The 26,499-nt window shown below is 40.5% G+C and overlaps 1 protein-coding gene across 3 annotated transcripts in view; it reads left to right on the top strand.

Moving 5' to 3' along the window:
* The window catches only part of SPTBN1 (spectrin beta, non-erythrocytic 1), a 196,511-nt gene that overhangs the window by 131,863 nt on the left and 38,149 nt on the right, over window positions 1-26,499 (top strand). For all 3 annotated transcript variants that reach the window (XM_034764396.1, XM_034764397.1, XM_034764398.1), the window contains 12 exons: window positions 1,108-1,220; window positions 1,845-2,032; window positions 2,997-3,114; window positions 4,875-5,033; window positions 5,543-5,845; window positions 6,922-7,075; window positions 7,736-8,606; window positions 8,719-8,856; window positions 9,529-10,285; window positions 10,524-10,726; window positions 19,225-19,315; window positions 24,690-24,836. In XM_034764396.1, coding sequence (XP_034620287.1) covers window positions 1,108-1,220; window positions 1,845-2,032; window positions 2,997-3,114; window positions 4,875-5,033; window positions 5,543-5,845; window positions 6,922-7,075; window positions 7,736-8,606; window positions 8,719-8,856; window positions 9,529-10,285; window positions 10,524-10,726; window positions 19,225-19,315; window positions 24,690-24,836 — 3,242 coding nt within the window. The remainder of the gene's footprint in view (window positions 1-1,107; window positions 1,221-1,844; window positions 2,033-2,996; window positions 3,115-4,874; window positions 5,034-5,542; window positions 5,846-6,921; window positions 7,076-7,735; window positions 8,607-8,718; window positions 8,857-9,528; window positions 10,286-10,523; window positions 10,727-19,224; window positions 19,316-24,689; window positions 24,837-26,499) is intronic.

Here is a 26,499-nt window from a genome sequence, read left to right on the forward strand (position 1 = left end):
CCCAAGGTGATGTTTTGTGGCAGCCTTTTGTGCTGAAGGGCAACTGGATGCAGCTGTCTCTCCTATCAGTACCACTCCCTGCATTTTCCTGAGGAGAAGTAGGTAGGACATCAGAGAAAGATGCTCGATGTTCTCTTTGGCAAGGGACCTTCAATCCCAGTTCCCTTCATTCCCAGTCAAGGATCCCAGGACTTGAGCTCTCATTCTCTCAGGTGGCAGTGTTTTGCTGTAAATAGACCACCATGCTGGCCTTGTATATGAAACATAAGAACATCCCAGTGAAGAGGCATCTCTATCATCTGTATGGTAAAACTTTTTCTTTAAGCTAAAATATAGATGACACATTCTTCATAGAATTGTTAGCAGCATTTTTTCAGCCAACAAATGAGTATTAGTGTTCATGTGCAGCAGGCATATAGTTTTACGTGAAGGTAACATTAGAATAGGGAGTTTTAGTGTCACAGGACAGGTAAAGGTCATGTTGTCACTGGGCAAGTTTCTTGTTGCTGACTTTCCAATACATCAGCACTTCTGCAAGGATAGGAAATAATTTACTCTCCAGCTGCTCTCATTAAAGGATTCTCCTTAAACCAATATCCAACTGGGTTTGCTTACCTTTGTGAATTCTAAGTATGACTGTGGATGACAGTCTATAGCTCCTTGGTGCTGGACGTTGGAATTTCCTCTCTGTAATACTGTCATAACATTCTTCTTCTAAGCATTTGACAAACGTGCCTCACAGCATCCCTGTGAAGATAGGTAAATATCAGCCTTACACAGCAGAGGTTGGAATAGAACCAAAAGGTCATGACTCCCTGTCCTTTACTTCAATGACAGTTTGCATTCTCTAAGCCTAACACAAAATATAGCACTTAGTAGTCATGGAGATCTATACTTGCCACTACCAAAGAATTTGAGACTAACTCAGAACCACTAAATGTATTTTAGTTTAGGCACATAAGGCTAGACTTCAGATAAAATCTGGAAAGCTGAAAGGCCACTGAACCCACATCTCTGAGTCTTATGTAGTGGATTGTCAGCACTGTATGCATTGTTTCAAACTACATATCCCACAGTATACTAAAGTAACTCTTATTTGGTTTTCAGATATCAGTGTTGACCATCCTGATGAAAAGTCAATTATCACCTATGTGGTGACATATTACCACTACTTTTCTAAGATGAAAGCGTTAGCTGTTGAAGGAAAACGTATTGGAAAGGTTTGCAAGCTAAGATTTTATATGTGATGCAGCAAACTAAATATTCATTTCTAGTGAGCACTTCAGCCCATTGTATATGTTAGCTTTTAATCGTGGACGTGAACACTATATAGTCCTATAAAATGTAGGAAATGGTTAATCTTTCCTGATATTTCCATCCATATCTTAACAAAAACCATTTAGCTGATATTTTATTTTGCTTGTTAACTTTACGTAGATGCCGCTTTCTCCTGCCCATTAACTGGTCCCCACCACCAAGAGTTTCTCTCTCCCCCTCTTTGCAGCCTTGAGGAGTCCCTTGTTTAAAAAAGGACACATGCTTTCTCTCCCACTTTGCACAGCAGCCACCATCCTTGCACTTGAGACAGACTGAATGGGACTCCTTTCTCAGTCAATCAGTCACCACATCCTGCCCCTCAATTTGCCTGGGAACATGGGAATTCACTGCAGAGCAGTGCAGGGTCCCCACTCCTCAGTTATCCTATCCCCTGTTGTACTCCGGAATTAGCCATTGATTTGTAAGCTAAGTCCCCCTGCACAGTCGCTTTTATGTAGATGTAGGATTGAAATGCGTCTGAATTGGTCTGGCCTTGTTCCTCAGTTGTTTTGTGCTGTTTGTTACAGGTGCTTGACAATGCTATTGAAACAGAGAAAATGATTGAAAAATATGAATCGCTGGCTTCTGACCTTCTTGAGTGGATTGAACAAACTATTATCATCCTGAACAATCGCAAATTTGCCAACTCGCTGGTTGGTGTGCAACAGCAGCTACAGGCATTCAACACTTACCGCACAGTGGAGAAACCACCCAAGTAAACTCAATCACTCTGCTTTTGTTTTTTATTAATCTCATCTTAAGAAAATAGCTTAAAAACCTCTGGTATCTTATTTCTACTTAGTCCTGATCTTTATCACTCAAGATTGGCTTTTTCCCTTTCACTCACCCACACATATGGTAGGAACAAGAAAATACTGTGCCCATTTGCAAGATCTCAGATATGAGGAGATACTGCCTCACAACAACTACTCATAACTACTCCTAGTAATGTACAGCAAGGAGCAATAGCCTATCATTATCAGACAATAATGCCGTATTTATGCATGTCAGCACTGTATCATACAAGTACACAGCTAATAATAGGATTTCATTATTTATCCCAGATCAAGAGCAAGTGTCTCTGGTTTTACGAAACATAACTTTGAATGCTAAAAGCTGATGTAACAAGAAACTAAGTTCCTCTAGTCCTGTAAACTGCCATGTAATGTTAAGACCCTATAAATATGTATCATCTGTTAATGCAGTTTTCATTAATAATAATAATCACCATCCAGATGCATTACAATTGCGGTTGGTTTCATAGTGCCTATAAAATGAGTGTATTTTCTAAGAAGTGCTCTAAAGGTCTGATTCAAAAGAAAGGGTCTCATTGACTTCAATGGGCTTTGGATCTAGCCTTAAATTCCTGTGTCAGTAGATTAACTAGGTCAGTTCATGAAATAAAAAATCTGCCTCCCCCCTCCCCGATGGATTTCAATATATAAAAACAAATCGGCTGACTTTGTGCAATCATTGTGACATTTGAACCAGTTGGTTCTCGTGGGCACTACTCCTGTCCTTCCTGCTTTCACACAGAATGAAACAGAAAAAAAGGACTAACAATAATTGTATTACTGAGCTATGGACAACGTTAGTCCTTCAAGAAAGCACACTTGAGTTCATTAGAAGTGATGAAATATTCATTTTAACCCTGTTTTCTTTTGGGAATTTCTGTCTAGATTTACAGAAAAAGGAAACTTAGAAGTACTGCTTTTCACCATCCAAAGCAAAATGAGGGCTAACAATCAGAAAGTGTACATGCCACGGGAGGGCAAACTCATCTCGGACATTAACAAGGTGAAAGCATTATCTCTGTTTTTCCAGCTCTTTATGTGCATCTCAAATGTTTCTTTTCTTTTAATCTCACTTCCAGCTTGCTAGGGAGAAAACTGTCCCCCGCACCAACCCCACGACCCCTGGCTTGACTCAGGGGATCCTAAAGGATTGAGGGGGTAGAACGACATTTCCTGCCGGCCACACTGGGTAACCACTAATGTAGCCTCAGGGCTGCAGCAGCATCTGCAACACTTGCATACGCTCCATCTGCTGGGGGAAATGGTGACTGGTGTTGTGTAGCTGTGGATCCACTAGCCTTGTCCTGCTTCTCCCTAGTCCCGCCCCCTAGAACTCCCTGGGTATATCTATGGAGCAGCTGTGATTGTGCTTCCCAGTGCAGGTAGACAGACACGCACTAGCTTGGCTCAAACTAGCACGCTAAAAATAGTAGTATGGCCCTGACAGTTGGGACTAGCCATCCGCGTATAGGGGGTTGGGTGGGATTGTACTTGGGTGGCTAGCACCCTCCCAGTTGCTGTATAGGCATGCCCTCTGACAGAAAAGAGAAAAAAACATTTAGTGATTTCTTCCCCCCCCCCCCCCGCCCCATTTTTCAATGCACTCTACCAGCCATCAAAGCCCCCTGGCAACTAAAGCAGAACAGAGTTCCACAGTGAATCAAGGGTCTTTCTTGGCCACAGAACAGGGACCTGAATTTGCTCCATAAGCTTCTCTGACCTAATGTCCACTATGCGAGAGAGTTAGGAAAGGAGAAGATTTGTGTGGAGCCACTGGAACAATCTTGTTGGTTCCCAGTCAGAGTTTATACAACTAGCTGTTACTCAGCTACAGCTGGCTGAACAGCAACAGGTCTGACAAGATCTCTTGGGGATAACAAATGACTTCAAACTGTGAGCCTTCCTAATTCGCTTTTTATCATGCTTGGAATTCCCAGAGCAGCTGTTGCTGGTGTCTGCGCTTTGCTCTGCATCCGGGAGAGCAATAAACTGCACAACTCCCCTGTTTATGTTATGCTCCTGTGCCTGTGAAGGCCTAAAATACTTTGGTTTCAGGCAAAGTCACATCTGTTAGGATTTAGAGGAATCTAATATAGTGTCTGATTAACTGGGGTATCTTTGTTTTTTATGAGAAGGATCTGTAATGATGATTAGCTTGATTTTAATTTGTAATTTTTATGGCAATAGCTTAATGTACATGAACAGCTTTTTACTTTTAAAAAAAGATCTCATGCAACAAAAGAAATAGACCCCAGTGTTCTGCTCTTTTTCTAAAAGTCAGACCTTAAAAATCTATGTGCAGGAATGGTTTAGGAGAGAGAACGTGTGAATCATACTTTCCTTCCCTCTTTTGGGAAAAGATTAAACATATTTGCACATAAAATTCAAACCAATTGTTTTGCTTATAAAAAAAAAAAACAGATTTAAAACAAACAAATAAAGATCCTCACATCACTCCTGTGAGGTAGGCAGGTTTTTTATACACAGTTCATAGACAGGTAAATTGAGGAACTAAAAGTTTAAGTAGTTCTGCCTTGGTCACATATTGGCAGAGCTGGGTATAAAGCCTGACAGTCCTGTGCTCTTTCACTAAACAATATGGACCAAATTTGTCCCTTATGTGACTGCTTTGGCCACAGCGAATTTACATCAGGAATTAATTTTGGTCCACAGTATTGATTTCATGCAAAGTTGATGTGATTTCTCAAAGTTCTTTAAAAATGTGAATCTAAAGAATATGATGCATTTTTTTCATCTCTTCAGGCCTGGGAAAGACTGGAAAAAGCTGAACATGAAAGAGAACTGGCACTGCGAAATGAGCTCATAAGACAAGAGAAACTGGAACAACTTGCACGCAGATTTGATCGCAAGGCAGCTATGAGAGAAACATGGCTGAGTGAAAATCAACGACTGGTTTCTCAGGTGGTGCTTTCAGAACTATTTGTATGACTAAACTTATCACCGTGAGTAATTATGGGATACAGTTTTTGCGCGCAATGTGTGTTCCCTCCTTCATGCTAGGTGTCCTACAGTTTGTGCTGTGTGTGTTAGAGTCCCTCTGAACTAATTTGGCAAGTATATACTCAGTAGAAAACCATGCAGGAATGTCTCCCCAATATTCACTATTTCCATGAAATGGTAGGACCAAGTAAATGGCTAGTGAATTCAGTGGAATTACACCAGGGATGAACTTGATTCATTGACATTAGAGACAGAAAATGCCTATAAAGTCCCCCTTGCAAGGCCAATTTATGATTTTCCCAATAGTATATCTGCTGTTTTTATCAATGGATGTATTTTCAGAGTATTTTGAAGCCACAGTTGTTATCAAATTTGTTTTGAATAATCAAAAGTAACATTACACAGCTTTGTTTGAGCAATAGCATTTTTGATGCACAGGCATTACTAAAATGATTTCTGTGCATTTACAGGATAACTTTGGTTTTGACCTTCCAGCCGTGGAGGCTGCCACTAAAAAGCACGAGGCCATTGAAACAGACATTGCAGCATATGAAGAACGAGTTCAGGCAGTAGTTGCTGTTGCAAAGGAACTTGAGACCGAGAATTATCATGATATCAAACGCATCACCGCAAGAAAAGACAATGTTATACGCCTGTGGGAGTATCTGCTGGAGCTACTCAGGGCACGTAGACAAAGACTGGAGATGAACCTTGGTCTGCAAAAGATATTCCAGGAAATGCTTTACATTATGGACTGGATGGATGAAATGAAGGTAAATGTCACCAAGATAAGATGATAGCAGGAAACTGCTGCTGATTAGAGATTGTGCATGTCCTTTATCTGTTTGAATTATGTTTGTTTTAAACATAATGTCTCTATAACCAAATGTCCAAAAACAGGAGCTCCCCATTCATGTACGTCAATTCACTTCTTGATACACAATGCTGGACTCTTTAAAATATAAAATTAAAACAGCTACAAAAACCCCCAAGACTCTCACCTTCTAAACAAAGTAATATTTTATTTTTGCTTGTCTCTGCCTGGGGAAGGCAGATTTACATTCACTACAGTACTCATTCTGGGCCAGACCCTTTACACAGTGCACATGTGGGTAGAAAGGGATAAGGACCTCTCTTCCTCAGCTGAGCAGCTCCCATGAGGGCCAAGAAGACTTGCAGCTGCTGTGCTCAAGAGAACACGGAAACTGCTTCCCACCTGTCTTTGGGCTGAGGAGGAGGGCAGGGCCAGGGCTCCATCCATTCTTCCTTACCTGTCAGCCAGCACAGCTGACTGGATGTGCAGAGGAATGACACTGCACCCCCCTTAAGAGCTGCAGTAGCTGTGTGCAGTGCCCGGGAACTAAGGGAGGCAGAACGTCTCCCAGTGCTCCCCTAGGCAACACAGCTCTGCACCCTCCCCAACACAAGACCGTTTCAATGACACAATGAAGCCCTTTTTGTGTAACAGAGTTTTGAAAATATTGGCCAAAATATATTGTCACCAGTGTAAATTTGTAGTGGCTCTACATAAATAACTGCTATCACGCCAGTTTTAAACCAGACTACTGAGAGACGAACTTGGCCCATCATATGTAAATATTGCTCACTCTATGCTTATAAGTGGCATAAAAGTGCTTTACTGGCTAAATAAAGAATTTTAAAAAAATGAAAACCCAGTCATGAATATGCTACTTGATGCATGGGGTCTTGTAACTGTAAAGGAAACCTTTGCCATATAGCCAGTTGCACTGTGGTGAGAATCTCTAATTCTGTGCTTTTGGGAGGTGCATGAAGTAGGTTGTTTTAACAGTGACTATCTCAACACTTTTTACTTGCTTTCTTTGAGCAGGTGCTTCTGCTATCTCAAGACTATGGCAAGCATTTGTTAGGGGTAGAGGACCTGTTACAGAAACATGCGCTAGTGGAGGCAGACATTGCCATTCAGGCTGAACGAGTGCGGGGAGTCAATGCATCTGCTCAGAAATTTGCCACAGATGGAGAAGGTAAGTTGTAGTTTTACATATGTATTAGGTTCGAAGAGACAATAATTTTGGTTACATATTTATTGAGCTTCATTAGCCATATAATACACATTGGGCTAAATTCACCAGCATAAGTGGGCCCAACTCCATTGATTTAAGTTGGATTTACTTATGCCAGAGGTGAATTTGGCCAGTTACCTTCTCAGAATTCATCATGGCACTGTATTTTGCATGGCATTTCACACTAGTAGCTAGAAGCTTTTGTAATTTTTTACCAGTTGTTCCTTTGGCCTTACGATTTCCCATTTCACCTCTTTCTAATGGTTACAATTCAAGTTATTGGATCTGACTCTGATCTCGGATGCATTAATGTAAATCAAGGGGAATTTCACTAAGTTACACTAAAGTAAAATGTGCCCGTTTTTTGTACTGCAATTTTGCTCTTTGAGTTCAGCAGAGTAAATCCAAAGTAATTTTTTTGAATTCACTGAGAATACTCGGGATTTACACACAAATATACTTAGTGAGGTTTGACCGGTATTCCCTTAAACACTGGTCTTTTACTGCACTCTGTTACTCTGTGATGGAGACCTAATAAGTAAGCATTAAGAGTCATAGGTGCTCTGGCTTTACAGGTAAAAATAAGTGAGATTGAACTCTAATACATTTCTGTCTGAACAGGTTACAAACCATGTGATCCACAAGTGATCAGAGATCGTGTAGCTCATATGGAGTTTTGTTACCAAGAGCTGTGCCAGTTAGCAGCCGAACGCCAAGCTCGCTTGGAAGAATCCAGGCGTCTGTGGAAATTCTTCTGGGAAATGGCAGAAGAAGAGGGCTGGATCAGAGAAAAGGAGCAGATCTTGTCATCTGATGACTATGGGAAGGACCTAACTAGCATTGTCCGTCTCTTGAGCAAGCATAAGGCGTTTGAAGATGAAATGAGTGGCCGTAGTGGCAACTTCCAGCAGGCAATAAAAGAAGGTGAAGGTATGATTGCTGAGGAGCACTTTGGGTCTGAAAAAATTAGAGAGAGAATAAAGGATATGCGAGAGCAATGGGCTAACCTGGAGGAGCTGTCTGCCATTAGGAAGAAACGCCTGGAGGAAGCCTCTCTTCTTCATCAGTTCCAAGCTGATGCTGATGATATTGATGCATGGATGTTGGACATCCTCAAAATTGTCTCCAGCAATGATGTTGGCCATGATGAGTATTCTACTCAGTCCTTGGTCAAGAAACACAAAGATGTTGCTGAAGAGATTGCAAACTATAGGCCAACCATTGACTCACTGCATGAACAAGCAAAAGCTCTGCCTCAGGAACATGCCGAATCTCCAGATGTTCAAGGCAGGTTGTCTGGAATAGAGGAAAGATACAAAGAGGTTGCTGAACTGACACGGCTCCGTAAACAGGCTCTGCAAGATACCCTTGCTCTGTATAAGATGTTCAGTGAAGCAGATGCTTGTGAACTTTGGATCGATGAAAAGGAGCAGTGGCTTAACAATATGCAGATTCCAGAGAAGCTTGAAGATCTGGAAGTGATCCAACACAGGTGAGAATAGAATTGCGAGGAGGTCCTGTTGTACATCAGCTACCTATGTGCCTCCCTCTAGTCTTATCTTGTCTGTAACTGAGGGTCCCCAATGCCTTTGATTTTTTTTCAGATTTGAAAGCTTAGAACCAGAAATGAACAATCAGGCATCCCGTGTTGCAGTGGTAAATCAAATTGCTAGACAGCTGATGCACAGTGGTCATCCAAGTGAAAAGGAGATCAAGGCTCAGCAAGACAAACTCAACACAAGGTGGGTTAATGACAGACGACATGTGGAAACTTGAGATTTGAGGAGATGGTTAGCGTTGTTTCTTTTGTGTTTCTGTATATTTTATATGTATGTTTTTGAAACTGTCAAGGTCTGATTTTCACCTAATGAAAACTGACGTAGTTCTGTTTTTTTGTTTTTTTTTTTGTTTTTTTTTTAATTCTGCCTCTCTCTTAGGGCCTGATTCAAAGCCAGAGTTGTTGCATTGACATCAATGGACTCTGAATTAGGCCCTTAGTACAGTAGCTATAAATCTGTGATAATATGAAGACTTACTGTATTAAATATTTTGTTGTAAAAATAAACTGGTACAGCACATTTTACAAACCTGTCTTAGATTCTTAGTTTTAGTCTTCATGTACATTCATGCCATGCAGAAAATCCAGAGAGTTAGAGTGTAACCTGCAGAAAATATTTGACCCTGCAAAAAGTGAAAATGTTGAGATCCAGTCCATTGCTATCTGGTGTTTTCTAGTATACACTGTAGCTCACTGTGGGGGGGAAAACAAAAACAAAAGAAACAAAAAGAGGTTATTTAAAAGTTCAATAGGCTTACTTCAGCCATTTTCCTCATTCAGAAATGTTGACATTAGACTTTACCATTATTATATATTACCCTCAGTTTCTCTGCTTTTCTCTCCTCCCCATTTTTAGGTGGAGCCAGTTCAGAGAACTGGTGGACAGAAAGAAAGATGCTCTTATCTCTGCTCTAAGTATCCAGAATTACCATCTTGAGTGTAATGAAACCAAATCCTGGATCAGAGAAAAGACCAAAGTAATTGAATCCACACAAGATCTGGGCAATGATCTGACTGGAGTAATGGCTCTTCAGAGGAAGTTGACGGGTATGGAACGTGATTTGGTAGCCATTGAGGCTAAGCTAAGTGACCTGCAAAAAGAGGCTGAAAAGTTGGAATCTGAACATCCTGACCAGGCTCAGGCCATCCTGTCGAGGCTTGCAGAAATCAGCGATGTGTGGGAAGAAATGAAAACCACCCTCAAGAACCGGGAAGAATCCCTTGGAGAGGCAAGCAAACTACAGCAGTTTTTGCGTGACCTGGATGACTTCCAGTCCTGGCTATCCAGAACCCAGACTGCGATTGCCTCAGAAGATATGCCAAACACACTGACAGAGGCTGAAAAGCTGCTCACTCAGCATGAGAATATTAAGAACGAAATTAACAATTATGAGGAAGACTACCAGAAAATGAGAGACATGGGCGAGATGGTAACCCAAGGACAAACTGATGCACAGTATATGTTCTTACGCCAGCGCCTGCAGGCTTTGGACACTGGGTGGAATGAGCTTCACAAAATGTGGGAGAATAGGCAAAACCTCCTTTCACAGTCTCATGCCTACCAGCTATTTCTCAGAGACACTAAGCAAGCTGAAGCATTTCTTAATAACCAGGTAAGTGAACCATAATTTAGTTCTTTGCATTAATCTCACACAAATTGACACCACTTATTGCAGTTGCCTAGCTAAAGAGATCAAGCTTTTTTCACAAAAATGATCTTTTGCATCAAGTTGATATCTACCAGTTCTTGGCAAACACTCTCGCGTTCATGGTATGGGGAAGCTGTCTCCGTCAAGCAGATAGCAATTAACATGTCTTATGCTTTTTTGTCTGATATATTTTTCTTAAAAGGAATATGTTTTGGCCCATACTGAAATGCCCACTACCTTGGAAGGAGCGGAAGCTGCTATTAGAAAACAGGAGGATTTCATGACCACAATGGATGCCAATGAGGAAAAGCTCAATGCAGTTGTAGAAACTGGCAGGAGGCTCTTTAGCGATGGGAATATTAACTCTGACAAGATCCAAGAGAAAGTGGACTCTATTGATGACAGGTAAGGTTTGCTAAGAGTGTTAGTGACTGTTGTGCATCAAACTTCCCAGCCTGCTTACCCAGAACTTGATTTCTTTTCTGAATTTGCCTTTATCCTTTGGATTGTGGAGATTTCCTAGCATGAAGCATCGGTACTGGTTGGATTGGTACTGAGATGTAGAAAATCCCAGCTCCTGGGAGCAAGGAATTAAGCTGAAGTATACTGGAAAGTGGGTTTGCTTCTCTCTCTTCCATCAGTGTAAACAGGGAAGAACTCTACTGGAATCAGTAGAGTTACACCAGTGCGAAGCTGACCTAAGTGACCTGAAACTCAACCCCTGTATGTTTTAATCCAGTTTTCTTGTAGATGATTAAGGCAAAGGGACTTAATAGAAAATCCTAATATGGTATGTTTTCTTTGTCTTATAAAATCATTAGGAACCAGAATGCTTCAAAAATGAGAGAGGCTAATAGTAATCAAATATGACTTCTGCCTCCTTCTGGAGACATTTGAAATAGTGAGCTAATAGTTGGATTTGGCTGTGAGACAGTTGCTATATCATTGTATCAGAGCATTCATAGTATAAACAGTCTATGCATTGAGGGAGCCTTAGAACTAGCCTTCCCTGGTTCCACAAGTCTAAAGTTTCCCTGCTATCACCTGGCTAATTTAATTAGATGCATGTATTCCTGTCCTTCTCCAAAGAAGGAAGGTGGCTTCTCTGGAGTGCAAGTGAAATTGTACCTGTCCTATCCACTTGGCTTTGATCATGATTCCCAAGGCATAACTGAGGTTCCCTGCCCCTTTTTGTGAAATCAGATTAGAAGACATTGGTAAAAATGTCTCTCTCATCCTAAAACAGGCTATTTTTTTGTCCTTACAGCTGTAGATTTTAAGCACTTTTTCTTTTGTAAATTCAGGATGTTTAATTTTGATGGGAATGAACCTAATGCCTTTGATGCACTTTTATCCTTAGATCACAAAGCACAATAATAATAATAAATAATAAACTTATGTAGAACTTTTATGCCAAATAATACTTTTGATCCTTATACCAGAGATTCATCTTACCCTAATTACATAAGTTTCTCCTTCAGAGAAGCTCAGCGATAGCCAATTGCTCTTCTCTCTGAGGATGAACCTAAGTGAAATACTGTAGCATATTCCATTTATTCATTTGCCTTTCTTCTCTGTGCGGGTAAAGCAAACACCTCTAGCCTGTATGCATTCTGCCTCAGTTATGGTCCACCAAGATGCCCTCACAGAGAAAGGCAGAATATTTCTGTTACCGGTGATTCCCGGGGATCTCTTTCAAAGGATTCCCTTAGCCCTACATGTTTCAATGATCCTCTATCTGACCAGAATGGAGTGGATATGGCTCCCTTTAGATCCCAACAATGATGCTCCAAGTACCAGAAAGATGGGATCCCTTGAAAGTGACCCGAGGCTCAATTTCATTCTAGGGCCCAAGTGTGCTGACTCTGCAGAGCTTCCCACTTCTCCAGCAAAGAACCTGAACTGAGATACACAGCACAGTGGCCATTAGAATGGGCCTGCCCGCCTGTCCTTATTGTACAAATATAAGTCTCTGCTCTATGAGGGGCTATTCAACTTCTCCTAGAAGACTTTGTTTATAATTAGGGAAGGCAATAACAGTACTAAATGTCACACTGCTGCCAAATTATCTTTTAATCAACACAAGGACACAGTGTATACCCAGCCAGCACCAGCTCTGATTTCACTTTGTCTGCCTAGGCCTGAACAGTTACAACTATACAGTCTCTAGCAATGTAGGGATCTTGCTTCCATACTCTGTTTATTTCTGGCACCATATATATTAGAGGAGAAGCAGAGGATGTATTGGTGGCATGGCAAATTGGGCACTGGCATTACCACAGAATTTTAGAAGTTCCAGGCTTTCAACAACCCTCAAACGTCACTAACTGTCCTCAGGTGATGACTAGTTTTCATGAATACCTGCTTCTCATTCATGGGTCCTCCAATAAGAGAAGTGGAAAATAAAAACAAATATTTGGAAACACAGAACAAGGCATTGTTCTCTTAATAAATAAGGCAATCTCTCAAGCTTCCAAACCTGCTTATGATAACATCTTCTGACTTGATTCTGACTTAGATTTTGCAAGGTAAGATTTTGTTTCTTAGGCAGAAATATAACATGATCTTTACACCATTTTTATTATACTGCTTGAAAGGCCAGCACTAAATATATTAGCATGAGGATAAAAGTTCTTTCCTCCCACTTATCCGAAGCAAACAAAGCAGGTAACACCAAACTTTCCCTCTCCATCTTCTCTGATTTTCTCTCTCCTTCACCTTAGCTTTTTCCTCTCACTTGCTAAGTCAGGGAACTTGTCTTCTGGTCAGCCAGCCTTTTCCTACAACCTCTGTCACTAAGGGTGGATCCAGGAACACAGTATCTTCTGGTCAGCTTCTCCCTGAAGCCCATGCTATGGTAATAGGCAGTTGAAGTGTGGGGATATTCTAGGCCTGACTAGACCACCTTCCATTTCCTATGCTTCAAAGAGATTCTCCCAAAACTCAGGGGTCTTGTTGTCAAGTGACTCTTTGCTGCAGTGGAAACCTCCTTGTTATCTGTACCGTTTTATGGCACCCTAGATGACTGCCTTACAGACCTTAATTGCATGACATGGGCTGTACATGTTCCTGCTTTGAATGCAAGGCAAACCTTAGACACAGTTTTTTATTTCATTTTACATCAACACATTTCCTCATTTCCAGAGCTATTTATGTGGAAAACTGCAAAAACCCACCCAGTGTTATACTATTAAGGAAATACGCGCAATTGTGGTTAAGTTTCTAGGAGTGATAAGCCTCAAAAACAAAGTGTAAGGGCTTGTCCTCACTACTGGGGAGATTGCTGCTGCTACAATTGATGCAGCGGGTGTCAACGCAGCGCAGTGAAGAGACTGGGGTAAGTCAACCTAAGCTATGTCGACTCCAGCTACATTATTCATGTAGCTGGAGTAGCGTAACTTAGGTCAACTTACCCCAGTAGTGAAGACAAGCCCTAAGTTTTGAGTGTTGTGAGAATGTGTTTAAAGGAGGCCTCTTGGTTTAACAGAAAGTATATCTCCCAGTCAGGTTCCATCTAGGTGTACAACGAAGAACTAGGGCTGTCGATTAATTGCAGTTAACTCGCGCAATTAACTCAAAAAAATAACTGCGATTTAAAAAGTTAATCATGATTAATTGCACTTTTAAACTTATTGAAATTTATTAAATATTTATGGATGGTTTTCTATATTTTCAAATATATTGATTTCTATTACAACATAGAATACAAAGTGTACAGTGCTCACTTTATATTATTATTTTTGATTACAAATATTCACACTATAAAAATGATAAACAAAAGAAATAGTATTTTCGAATTCACCTCATACAAGTACTGTAGTGCAATCTCTTTATCGTGAAAGTATAACTTACAAATGTAGATTTTTTTTGTTTTTGTTATTTTATGACTGCTCTCAAAAACAAAACAATGTAAAACTTTAGAGCCTACAAGTCTACTCAGTCCTACTTCTTGTTCAGCCAGTCGCTAAGACAAACAAGTTTGTTTACATTTACAGGAGATATTGCTGACTGCTTCCTTATTTAAAATGTCACCTGAAAGTGAGAACAGGCGTTCACTTTTGTAGGTGGCGTTGCAAGGTATTTACATGCCAGATATGTCCCTTCATGCTTTGTCCACCATTCCAAAGGACATGCTTGCATGCTGATGATGCTCATTAAAAAAATAATGCATTAATTAAATTTGTGATTGAACTCCTTGGGGGAGAATTGTATGTCTCCTGTTCTGTTTTACCTGCATTCTGCCATATATTTCATGTTATAGCAGTCTTGGATGATGACCTAGCACATGTTCGTTTTAAGAACATTTTCCCGGCAGATTTGACAAAATGCAAAGAAGTTACCGATATGAGATTTCTAAGGATAGATACAGCACTTGACCCAAGGTTTAAGAATCGGAAGTGCCTTCCAAAATCTGAGAGGGACGAGGTGTGGAGAATGCTTTCAGATGTCTGAAAAGAGCAACACTCTGATGTGGAAACTACAGAACCCGAACCACCAAAAAAGAAAATCAACCTTCTGCTGGTGGCATCCGACTTAGATGATGAAAATGAACATGGGTCGGACTGCACTGGTTTGTATTGTTATCGAGCAGAACCTGTCATCAGCATGGACACATGTCTTCTGGAATGGTGGTTGAAGTATGAAGGGACATATGAATCTTTAGAGCATCTGGCACATAAATATCTTGTGATGCCGGCTACGATAGTGCCATGCAGACACCTATTCTCACTTTCAGGTGATGTAAACAAGAAGCAGGCAGCATTATCTCCTGCAAATTGTAACCAAACTTGTTTGTCTGAGCAATTGGCTGAAATAGGACTGAGTGGACTTGTAAGTTCTAAAGTTTTACATTGTTTTATTTTTGAATGCAGTTATTTTTTGTACATAATTCTACATTTGTAAGTTCAACTTTCATGATAAAGAGATTGCACTGCAGTATTTCTTTTAGGTGAATTGAAATACACTATTTCTTTTGTTTTTTTACAGTGCAAATATTTGTAATAAAAAATAAATATAAAGTGAGCACTGTACACTTTGTATTCTGTGTTGTAATTGAAATCAATATATTTGAAAATGTAGAAAACATCCAAAAATATTTAAATAAATAGTATTCTGGTATTGTTTAACAATACGATTAATTGCACAATTAATCGTGATTGATTTTTTTAATCGCTTGACAGCCCTATGAAGAACCTAAACAAACAAGTCCAATTCCCTGACTTTGCTCAGTGCTTGGCAAGCATAAGAAGCGGAGTTCTTTGTAGTAAAAAACTTTTGACTTTGGCTATTTTCTATTGGGAGGAGGTAGAGGACCTCATCTAATCTGGTTATGTGGATGATGAGCTCCTTATTTCTGAAAATAAGTTCTAGTTTTAAAACACCAGCATGACTGACCCAGGTCACAATGGAACTGTTTTTGCCAGGTTTTACACTCATGAAAATCCTATAGGCAAAGTGGCTGTGAGTAACTTCTTCCAAGATTATTGTTGTCAATTCAGGGAAGAGAGTGTCTTTACTCTTTCAGTGGAAGAGTTGCACCTCCATGAGAAAAAAATTGAACAGCATAAGCTTTGTTGAAACAAACAGGAATGGTAGAGCCAAACTAATAGATCTCTCTCAGCAGGCAGTTACCTCCACAAGTGTTTAACAGTCTTGCTTTAATGATGTCGCAGGGCTTGGCTACACTTGCAAGTTAGAGTGCATTAAAGCAGCCCCAAGCACCCTAACTCCTGACCCGTCCACCCTGGCAAGGCACTTAGAGCACTCGGGCTCTGCAGCTGGAGCACTCCTGGTAATCCACCTCCATGAGATGCATAATGCTTGTTGTGCCTCAGCTGACACGCCCCAGCGTCACAGTGAACGAAATGTTGCATTACTGCGCTGCGATCGGCCTCTGGAAACGTCCCATAATCCTCTTAAGTCAAGTGGCCACTCTTGTCATTGTTTTGGAATCGGCTGTAGGAATGCAAATATCCCCGTTCAAAGCACCGTTTTTGACAGCCAGCATGCTTATCTGCTCTGGGACAAAGCAAGCTATTAGTGTGGTATGTTGCTTGCTGTGAGTGTGTGAGAGCGGGGTCTGAACTTACAAGACAGCATGCTGAGACACTCCCAGCATGCCACAAAGTCACTCTCTCTCTCCCCCCATATACACACAACACACTCCCTATCATACTCCACCCCACCCCCACATTTGAAAAGCAGGTTGCAGCCACTTGAACACTGGGATAGCTACCACAATGCACTGGTCTTTGTGGTCTTTGTGGCGTTGCAAGAGTTGCTAATGTGGCCACGCCAGTGCGCTTCCAACTGAGAGTGTAAACGTTCGTCAGCATTTTCCCCGCTGCAGTCTCTGAAGGCTGGTTTAACTCCCAGCGCTCTACATCTGTAAATGTAGCCATGCCCTCAGTTTCTATTCCTGTTCAGGCTCTGTGAAACCCACAGATTAACCGTTGAGCTACCATGACTTTGTTTATCCATTTTTCTGACTCATTAGAGTTCGTAGGTGCTTTCATATAGAGCAAGTATCAGTAACACTGTAGCAACCTTTTAGCACTCTCCTTTCTGGGTAATTTCATTCAGATATCTGATAGTGATTAATATCTCTACCATTCCCATTTCACGTCCTTCATAATTCTCCTACAAAGAAGAGACTAAGATCTTGGGGTCATTATATGAGTGTACACTACCTAATACAATGGGGCCCAATTTTTGATGGGACCTCTATGCACTATTGCAATACAAGTCATAAATATTAATACATTTATGAAAAAATCTATTGGGCATATACACAAGTGTTTTAAAGAATTGAAGGCTGAAGGGGAAACTCTTTCAAATGTGTAAATGTTGAATCCCCTTCAGAAAATGATTTTAGCTCGTTAATAAGATCTTTTTCCACTCTGAGTAGCAAACATGTATTGACTTGAGCGTAGTGGAGGCAGAAAGTTTTGGTTGTTCTTGTTGTTACAAGCATCATTAATGTTACTAGAAAACCACGTGTTATGCTTATGGGGCTTGTTGAACCTCTGTCCCCTTTCTGGTCTCACTGAGGGCACCCACTCAGGCTTCATGCATTTACCTATCTTATCTCAAAATGTCACTCTTAGCGCCCAGGGTTACAGTACCATGTATCAACCTTTCTTACCTCCAGGTGACTGAGTTCAGGAACCTGTGGTTCTTCCCTTTGTGTGTCTGTGACCACTGCTATATAGTGACTTGAGAAACTTCTTAAAACAAAGTAGTGTTTGTTTAAGCAGCAGGAACAAAGCTTTTAGAGAAAAAAGAATTTGAAAACAACAGTTTACACACATCTGTATCTTACCTAAATCCCTAACATACTGTGATGGTGATCTAAGCATGGGAACCTTCTCCAGACACCCCCAGCAGACAGGGCCGGCTCCAGGCACCAGCCGACCAAGCACGTACTTGGGGCGGCACCTGGTAAGGGACGGCCAATCTTGGGGTGGCGGGGGGCGCTCAGGGTTTTTGGGGGGGGGGGTTCGGTTGGGCGGCGCTGAGGGTGGGGTGCGTTGTTTTTGTTTTGGCGGCTGGGGGTGGATTCGGCAGTGGCGCAGCGGCTGGGTGGAATGCTGAGAAAAATAATTACACCATCATCTGCTTGATATCCATACATGCTTTCCCCTCAAAGGCCCTGATGTTAGTGGCTCTGTTACTCTTTTGTTTTGTTTAACCCCAGATTCCCCTGCCCTACGATCTCTGCACATTTAACTTGGTTCAAGTTAATACCTTGTAAATTCTCTTTTTAATTTTATAATTTATTTCACTATTGGCAACAGGTCACTTTTATCTAGTGGGATCACCCTGCAAATTCATTTCCTGATTTTTCTTTTTGTTTTGACTTCTTAAAAATGTGTGCCTATCCTGTCACCCTAGGAGCTTATACAGTAAAACATGAACAACTATACAATACATAACTAACATATTCTCTCAACTTCTGTCTGTCAGATTTAATGGATATCATTCCCATTTAACCCATCTCCTTCTCAAAAGGGAGGGGGGAAAAGAGAGGTCTCAGAAAACAAACCTAACTGAAGTGCTGTGAGACCCAAATTCTTGTCTGAAATGTCTTGGGAATTAATTCAAAAGCTTATGTGGCCATTTGTAAATAAGCAGTTGTGTGTGGCTGAGAATAGGGTCTTTCTCTGAGAACCTCATTCATGACCAGATTATCTACCAAAGTCTTTCAGACCTCTACCCCAACCCAGAGGAAGTCAACCCAATCCTGCCGTGCGCAAATGCAGTTATGAGGGGGGGAATGGAGTTTCCTGAGAAACCTTCTTTTCTTCTAAACCAAGTTTGATCTTAAACTTTTTTCTCAAATAAATAATGTTTCTGGAAATCCAAAGCTTCTGTTTGCAAGAATATATAGGTGTGGCCACACATAAATTGGTTCTTAAACATAGCATTTTGAGGATTATGGAAACCACTGAAGCATGGTTCAGTAGGAGCAGATCTAATGGTGCTGCGTCGTAGTGAAGAATACATTAAAACTCCTTAGAGCATGTGTATGCTTTGAATTAGTTAAGTAATATGTGATTTAATCAAGACTTTTTAAGGTTTTTGTCAAAGTCTTAACTTTCATGTGGTCTTAAAACTAGTAGGCCAAATTCTGTACTCCATGACAACCATAAAATCTGACTGACTACAGAACTTGGCCTTGTGTCTCAAAACTAATCCAGAGTAGGTCACAAAATGCATAGGAAACTTAAATAAGCACATTCGGTAACAAGCATTAATAATGTCTTCCATTTGAAAGGCAATAAAGTGAGGCTGCCAGCACACACACATTCATAACAGATATTCCATAAAGGCTGCAAAAAATGATAAAATCATAGTTTTATTTAAAAGGGCCTATGTAAGTGTTGTTTTTGTTTTTTAAATAGACATAGGAAGAATCGTGAGGCAGCCAGTGAGCTTCTGATGAGGTTGAAAGACAACAGAGATCTTCAAAAGTTTCTTCAGGACTGCCAGGAGGTAGGTTGTGTCACTTGGCTATAATCTTTAAAAACCTCAACCTGCAGCATTATAAGCATCTCAACTTGCATTCAGTGGGAGCTGAGGGCTCTCAGAATCTCACAGGATCAGGTCTTAAATGCACATCCGATATGTATTAAATGATCCCGACATCTAAGAGTGAAACAAATGGTTTCTGCTCTGTTATTATTGAGGGCTCCATCATATTCGTGGTCTCAGTTTCCTCTCGATCATATTAAGTTAAAGAGAGGAAAAAAGGTTGCTTAAAGATGCACAAACTTGAAGCTATGGTTAAATTTAGTCATGGAATCTGGAAGGGATTATTACTGGGTTTCTGTATTAAGAATTGTTTCACCTGTGCATTGTGTGTCCTGAAATATGACTTATCCACATGGCTTCTACACAACATTAGTAAAAGGAACACAAGGCAATAAACATGGGCTGAGTAGGAATAAATCGGATAGTTTCTAATGTGGTGTTTATCTGATGGTTTGTTTTTTTTATTGGAAAGCATTACAGCATTTCTTAAAACATTTCTGTCCAGATCTCCTATCATTGGACATGTGCCTTTTGCACTGCAGGCAATATTTAAAATTGGAAATAATCTTTCTCTTAACATGTGGAATTAGTCCAGTGATTATCAGGTTATTTCATGCATCGCTAACAACACATATTAAAATTAGCTGTGCAAACCAGAGACCCTCAATGAGGTGGTTGGGAAATAGCTGTTTTAAATTTTAAATTTCAGTTTATCAGCCATACCTCTCAACCACATAATGCAAAACACAAGCCACAAAGATGGTGTTGTACAATAGTTGGAAATAATTGCTCATTCCATAGGAGAAACATACAAAATATCATTCATAACCTGAACAAATGATGTTTACTGAAGGCAGTGCAGTTGCATTCGTGCAAGTCCACAGCTGAGTGGCATTTTCTTGTATAGCCATGAATTTTGGCCCAAATAGTATTACCCCATTAATAAAAACATTAAATAAAAATTCTGCTGGTATTGGCAGTTTGTTCTTCCCTCCTACAGGGTACTAATAATAACAAAGATCCATCTGGTTCTCTGGACTTTGGCCTTCGTGTGAATGTTGATGTGCTCTCCAGATTCTAAACCTACACCTGGCCAACAGGAATTTAGATTTTACATTAGTGTCAATACAAAATCTCTCTTTAGGTCTAGTTCAGCCTGTTAGAATGTGAGTAGTGTAGGGGTGCAAGGAGCCATTCGCAGCTGCAAGCTCTGGGCTCTCTGGAGCACAATGATCGCGTCTTAGCTCCCCTCGTGCACAAGCCATCCTGAAGGGGTGGAGAGGAGACAGAGCTATTCCTCACCCCCGCCCTGCACTCCCTTCATCAGCTAATGGAGTTTGTCAGGGACAGAGAGGTGAACACAATGAAGGGATAGTTCAGCATGTACACCCCTCACCCCACGCTCTTTAGTGCTCCTGAAGGCTTTGTGTCTTCCTGAAATACACTGCCTCCCAGAGCTGCCCCTGAAGTGATGCTGCTTCATGTTGTTCCCAACTTGCGGCTAAGAATGGGTTAGCAGACCTGAACTGATCCCCAGTCATCTGCTTCTATCTTCCTATGTCCCCAATTGATCCCTTTTCTTCCCTGCATACTGCCCGTTACGGATGTATCCCATTTCATCACTGTCAACAGTAACCTAAGAAAGTTTTTTGAATGGTCAGTTCCTTTCACAGTACTATCAGTCTCATGATTAGTCACCCAATATAGCTGTGGCACTGTGCTGAGTCCAGCCCATGACACACAGTTCTTCCTTTCCATGACTCAGTGCCGCACAGGAAGAAAACAGGATAATGCTCATAGGGACAGCTCAGTTATAAGAACTAAAGACGTATCTTTTCTCCAGCCCATAGGGAGTGGACAGGTTTTCTTCTTTAGCAGCCAGGTATACTGCTACGTTGTTAATAACTGGGCATCATTCTTTATGTCTCTCTCTCCCATTCATAAACATGGATGTATCAAATAAATCTACTGAATGAATGAAATTAAAGTATGACACCAGTGAAATCCTAGCAGATAATGGTAGAATTCCTAAATTTTGTACCTTGAAAGCTTAATTTTGCCATTTCATTTCCTTTATATCCTCGTTCCTAGGTAGTCTACCCCTGAAGAATTTTGTAAAGCTGAATTTCCACTGTTAATGCTTAGAAGTCCTAGTACTTTCTGGTCTGATTTCTCTTGAGAAGTCAGAGTTAAAGAAGGTTTTGGCTGGATTCCACGTCAGATGTGCTCCATCTGTTCATTTAGTGCCAGCAGGTTTTGTCATAAGTTTTAGACGTTTATGAACCTTGCGCTTCCAGATAAGCTTTGGCAATCTGCATATTTACTGTGTCTGGGAAGAGTAAGGAAAATGATTTCATGTCCCAAGAGTCAATGGTGGAAACTATGTTATGAGACACAGGTGCAATAAGTGGGAGAATATCTAGTATCCAGCTCCCTTTGGCATTAAGGACCAGTTCCTGGTTTCATTGAAGCCAGTGGCAAAACTCCCATTGATCTCAGTAGGACAAAGATTTAGCCTTACTAGAATACATATATCTTTTTTTTCCAAGGCAGTATCTCTGGGAATGAATTGCTGAAACATCATTGTGTCTGTAGCAGTACAGAAAATGCTGGCTTGCAGCAACCAATACCTGTCACTCCTGGTTTCAAAGACAAGCTTTTAATGCTGATGCCTAAAAATCCTGTCTTGGAGCTCCTTTGTGAGTCAGAAGAGGTAAACAGGGAACTTGGAGTCAGAAATCTGGGTTTTATGCCTTACTACCACTGGCTATATGACACTTCTCTTTGATGTGCCTCAGTTTATCCCATCTGTAAAGCAGGAATAACGATACATTCCTTTGTGAAACACTTCAGGATCCCCAGATGGCGTTAATGTTACCATTGAGAGAAAACAGACAAGTGGGAGGCAAGCACTGTAATTACTGGAGTGTAACACCTGTCTCTTTTCTGGAAAGTTAAGTGTACAATTACTGATTTAGAGCTATATAATAATGTATTTCTTAATATGGACTCTGACTGTTAAATCTTCAGAGTCCATATGTTCCCTGCCAATATGCCTATTAGAACTGTAACCCCCCTTACACCTGTTATAGCTGTGTTAAGATGGGCATTGTTTTTTAGTTAGATTCAGTAAAAAGATCAGATGAGTATTTTTCTGACTCTGTTTATATGTTTTCTATTTTTACAAAGATTAACCATGCTCTTTAATGACCTTTTAAAAATGTTCATGAATTGTAAATGGAGTTTGTTGTCCAAGAACTCTGACTGAGTAGTGGTGATCTGGCAAATTTTACTGATCTGTTCCATTACCCTAGCCCACATAGTGTTTTATCTGTAGAATGGTGCATATTGCAGAATTGGCCTTGTTAGTAGCAAAACTTAGATTTTGTTTACATATATTCCTCTTGGATGGTGCCTCTAAAGATGCAGAATGCGCATCTTCTCATGAGCTTTTGTAAGTGTTCTGTGCTGCATTTCTTCATAATTAAAAAAAACCAACCAGGTTTGAATGAGACCACTCAGATGTGAGCTTCAACAGAGGAAAGATTTTTTTTTTTTTTTTAGTGTTAGTAGCGAGCATTGTTTTTGCTATTTCTCACTATCTTTGCTATTGGCCAAAAGGATATTTTTAAAATTTTACTTGTTTCTTCAGTTTTGGTATGAAAATTCTCATTGTTGATATATTTCAGGACAATCAAAGCAAAAAGGAATGAATTGTATTTATATAAAGGGAAATGGAATTCTGGTTTTGTTTGAATTGTAGGAGTATGTTTAATGAATATTTGGAAACAGCATTTAAAAAAAAAGAAAGAATCCTTGAGTATTAAAGAACCTAGTGAAAATTAGACAAAGAAAGAGATCTAATTTAGTACAATGTAAATGAATATTGTGTGTGCACGTGCGTGTGTGTGTATTCATATAATGAGAGTGACATAGACATAATGTGAAGTTCCAACAAAAACTTCTTTGTAAAATTCTGCTTTGATATAGGTCTAGGGATAGAACTTCTGATTCAGTGCAGATTTACCAACGTAGATCTCTGCACTTGTGTAATTCACATTGACGTCAGTGGAACTTCACACAGACGAGGGGTCCACACTACAGTATCCCAATATAGGGTCAGGGTTCTAAGTAGAACATTTCTGAGAGAATCTTAAGACTGTGTTGGTGGCATGTGGGTCTGACTTCTGCCTACAGAGAAATAGAGGAAACGTACTGTCAACGTTACCAATAACTAGAATGCTTGTGCCTGACCCGGCTCCCATTGAACTCAGTGGGAGCTTTGTAGTTGACTTCAATGGAGATGGGAGGTTGGGCCCTTTATCACTGCACTGAGGGATGGCCTCTGTAGTAGTGCCAATAACACATTTGATGGAGTAGTCACTTTTAATACCCTGTGTTAAAATGTTAGAGATGTTGAGTTTTCATGACAGGGACATGGTGAGAGAATGTAAACTGGCAGGGAAGATGGTGAGGCTCTCCTGTGGAGGACATTTTGAAGGGGCCAAAAATTCATCTTCCGGTCCACCCTCTCAATTATTTGTCTTTTGATGGATGGAGCTGTCTATGTATGTGCAAGGAAGGGTAGCAGACATGCAAGTTTTCCTACACTGCCCTGAAAATGTATTTTTGTCTCTCTCTGTGTGGTGCCTATATGGTGCTAATAAACATAATATAGAGGTGCCAAACACATTATTAAGATAAGCACAAAGGTGAACTTCCACCCTGGCCCAGAAGTATCCCTTCTTGAGGGGCTCGGGGAGCTCAGTATTCATAACCATTGAATGTGTTGCCTCGTTACTGACACTGTCAAAAGGCAAGCCAACCAATAGCTAAGGGCCAAATTAAAGCCAGGCAGTATAAGAGTTATACAATATTTGGATGTTCGGTAATCAGCGTTAATCAATGTTATATTTAATTGTGTATCTGCCACAGTTTTCCCATGTGTCAATCAAGTACAGTCTAAAAGAGACAGAGGTGTTTTGATCTACTGCAAGTATTAAACACATAGGGCCAGAGCCAAAGCTCATTGGAATCAATGGGAGTCTCTCCAGTTTCTTCATTAGGCTTTGGATTAGGCCCATACCATATAATACAAATATTGGTTATTTGTATATTGTAGCTGTTGTTAACATTTAATAGAGATTGCCCCAGACAAGAATCCTGGCTTCAAACAGCTCCCAGATCTGATCCAAACATCTTGCCTCTATCTTTGGAATGGGCCAGCCTAAACCCTGCTTCTGAATACCCTCAAACTTTCTACCCACCTCTGATTCCGTACTACAGACAGTTTAAAAAATGTCAAACAGTCATATTCTTTTTCACATTTTTTCAGCTGTCACTCTGGATCAATGAGAAGATGCTCACAGCCCAGGATATGTCTTATGACGAAGCAAGGAATCTGCACAGTAAATGGCTAAAACACCAGGCATTTATGGCAGAACTTGCATCCAACAAAGAATGGCTGGAGAAAATTGAAAAGGTAAATAAAGAACATTTTATAAACTTCCTCTCTTTTTAAATCCTGGTTGTCTTCAGAGAAATGACAGTAAAAATGGCTTCTCTTTACTCAACAGATGAAACCCCTATTGTCTTTGAGTCATCTATTCAATGTAGACCAAAAAAGTTTTTATCATTGCTGACCAAATACAGTTATGAAAAGCAAGTGTGTCCAGTTTATCTTTGTGGCTGTCTCTCAGTCTGTTTCATCCTCTGTATAATCCAATCTATTCTGTTCTATTTCTCATCAATCTAATCTTTTTGATATTTTCTGTCAGTTTAAGCTATCCAGGTTTTTGTACTGCATGCACTAGCCAGTTTGCCAATTCCATCCAATTGCCAAGTCGTCCTTACTTGTAATGATGTAAGGAGGAAGACACAAGTTGATTTTCAGATGCCAGGGTTGGAAAATACAAAAATCATCATTTTGATTTATAAACTGTACACAGTAACTATGTGGATCGTGGAAAGAAAATAACGATATAACCCCATGGTGCTATTCTGACTGTCCCTGTTTTTGTAGTATAATGGCAATACTAATCAGAAAACAAACCTCATGTGAGAAGTTAAAGCTCAGCCTGATTTGTGAACAAATAACATCTCCATTGAGCTAGATCAAGTGATTTTAATGGATTTAATGTGCTGTACTATTTTTTCTGCTTTCTTATTTGAAAGAAAGAACACTGGAACATTAAGAAATTCTCATCTTTAGCTCTGACAATGGGTTTCTGTTCACTGTAAGTTAGCATAATTGCTCATTTCCTTCCCAGTTTGGCACTCTTTGTATCCCATTAGTGGTTTTTCTGTGTTTTGCAAACAGTAATAGTTTTCATCGGTGTAACTGAAACACTGCTCTCACCAACAGCAGTACCTTTTCAGCGATGCTAGTGCGTTCCCATCCTCTGTCCCGGAAAAGTCAGATTGCAACAAAGGATAAAATACCTGCACCAAAGTTGTATGTTGAACCACGATTGCAAAACATTGTATTCTTATCGGGATTTGTTTTGTATTAAATGTGCAGTGTTGTGTACAGAGGTCACCATTACAAAGCTTGTTCCGTATTGAGAAAGATTACCAGTTCTAGGGGTATAAGCATACTTTTAAATAGAGGATAGGTCTCTCAAACTGGAGCAAATCTTTCCAAATGAAGAAATATTTTAAAGTCCAAGCATTCTGTTGGTGTTTTCCTTAAATATAGGGCGCCTGCTTCCCTATATGTTGTTCCCATTGGAAGGAGAACTAGCATACAAAAGAAGCTAGGGGTTCAGCACTGTAAAGCTGGTGACTTTGGGAGGGAGCCAGTGCGGGCAAGGTATAGTTATAGAGTCTCCTTGCCCCTACAAAGTTGCCTGGCAACACCCATCCTCTACCAGCATCTTGATAGCACAGTCATACTGCACTGTACTCCCTCTGCCGTCATTACCCTTGGTCTCCCTATTCCCCAAATGTTCCACAGTATCGTGAAGATCCTGCACAAGTTACAGCAGGTTTGTTTTTCAATAACTTGCTCCACTTTGTCCCACATGTTTGTGGGTGAGCACGTCCCACCCCCACAAAAACACATCTGGATCCCCGCAGAACCCACAATGAGAAGGGACTTTCACAGGGTCTAAATGAAGGAGGGGAGCAAGGTATGCAGCCGGCAC

Source organism: Trachemys scripta, chromosome 3, assembly GCF_013100865.1.
Source record: "Trachemys scripta elegans isolate TJP31775 chromosome 3, CAS_Tse_1.0, whole genome shotgun sequence".
NCBI lineage: Eukaryota > Metazoa > Chordata > Testudines > Emydidae > Trachemys > Trachemys scripta.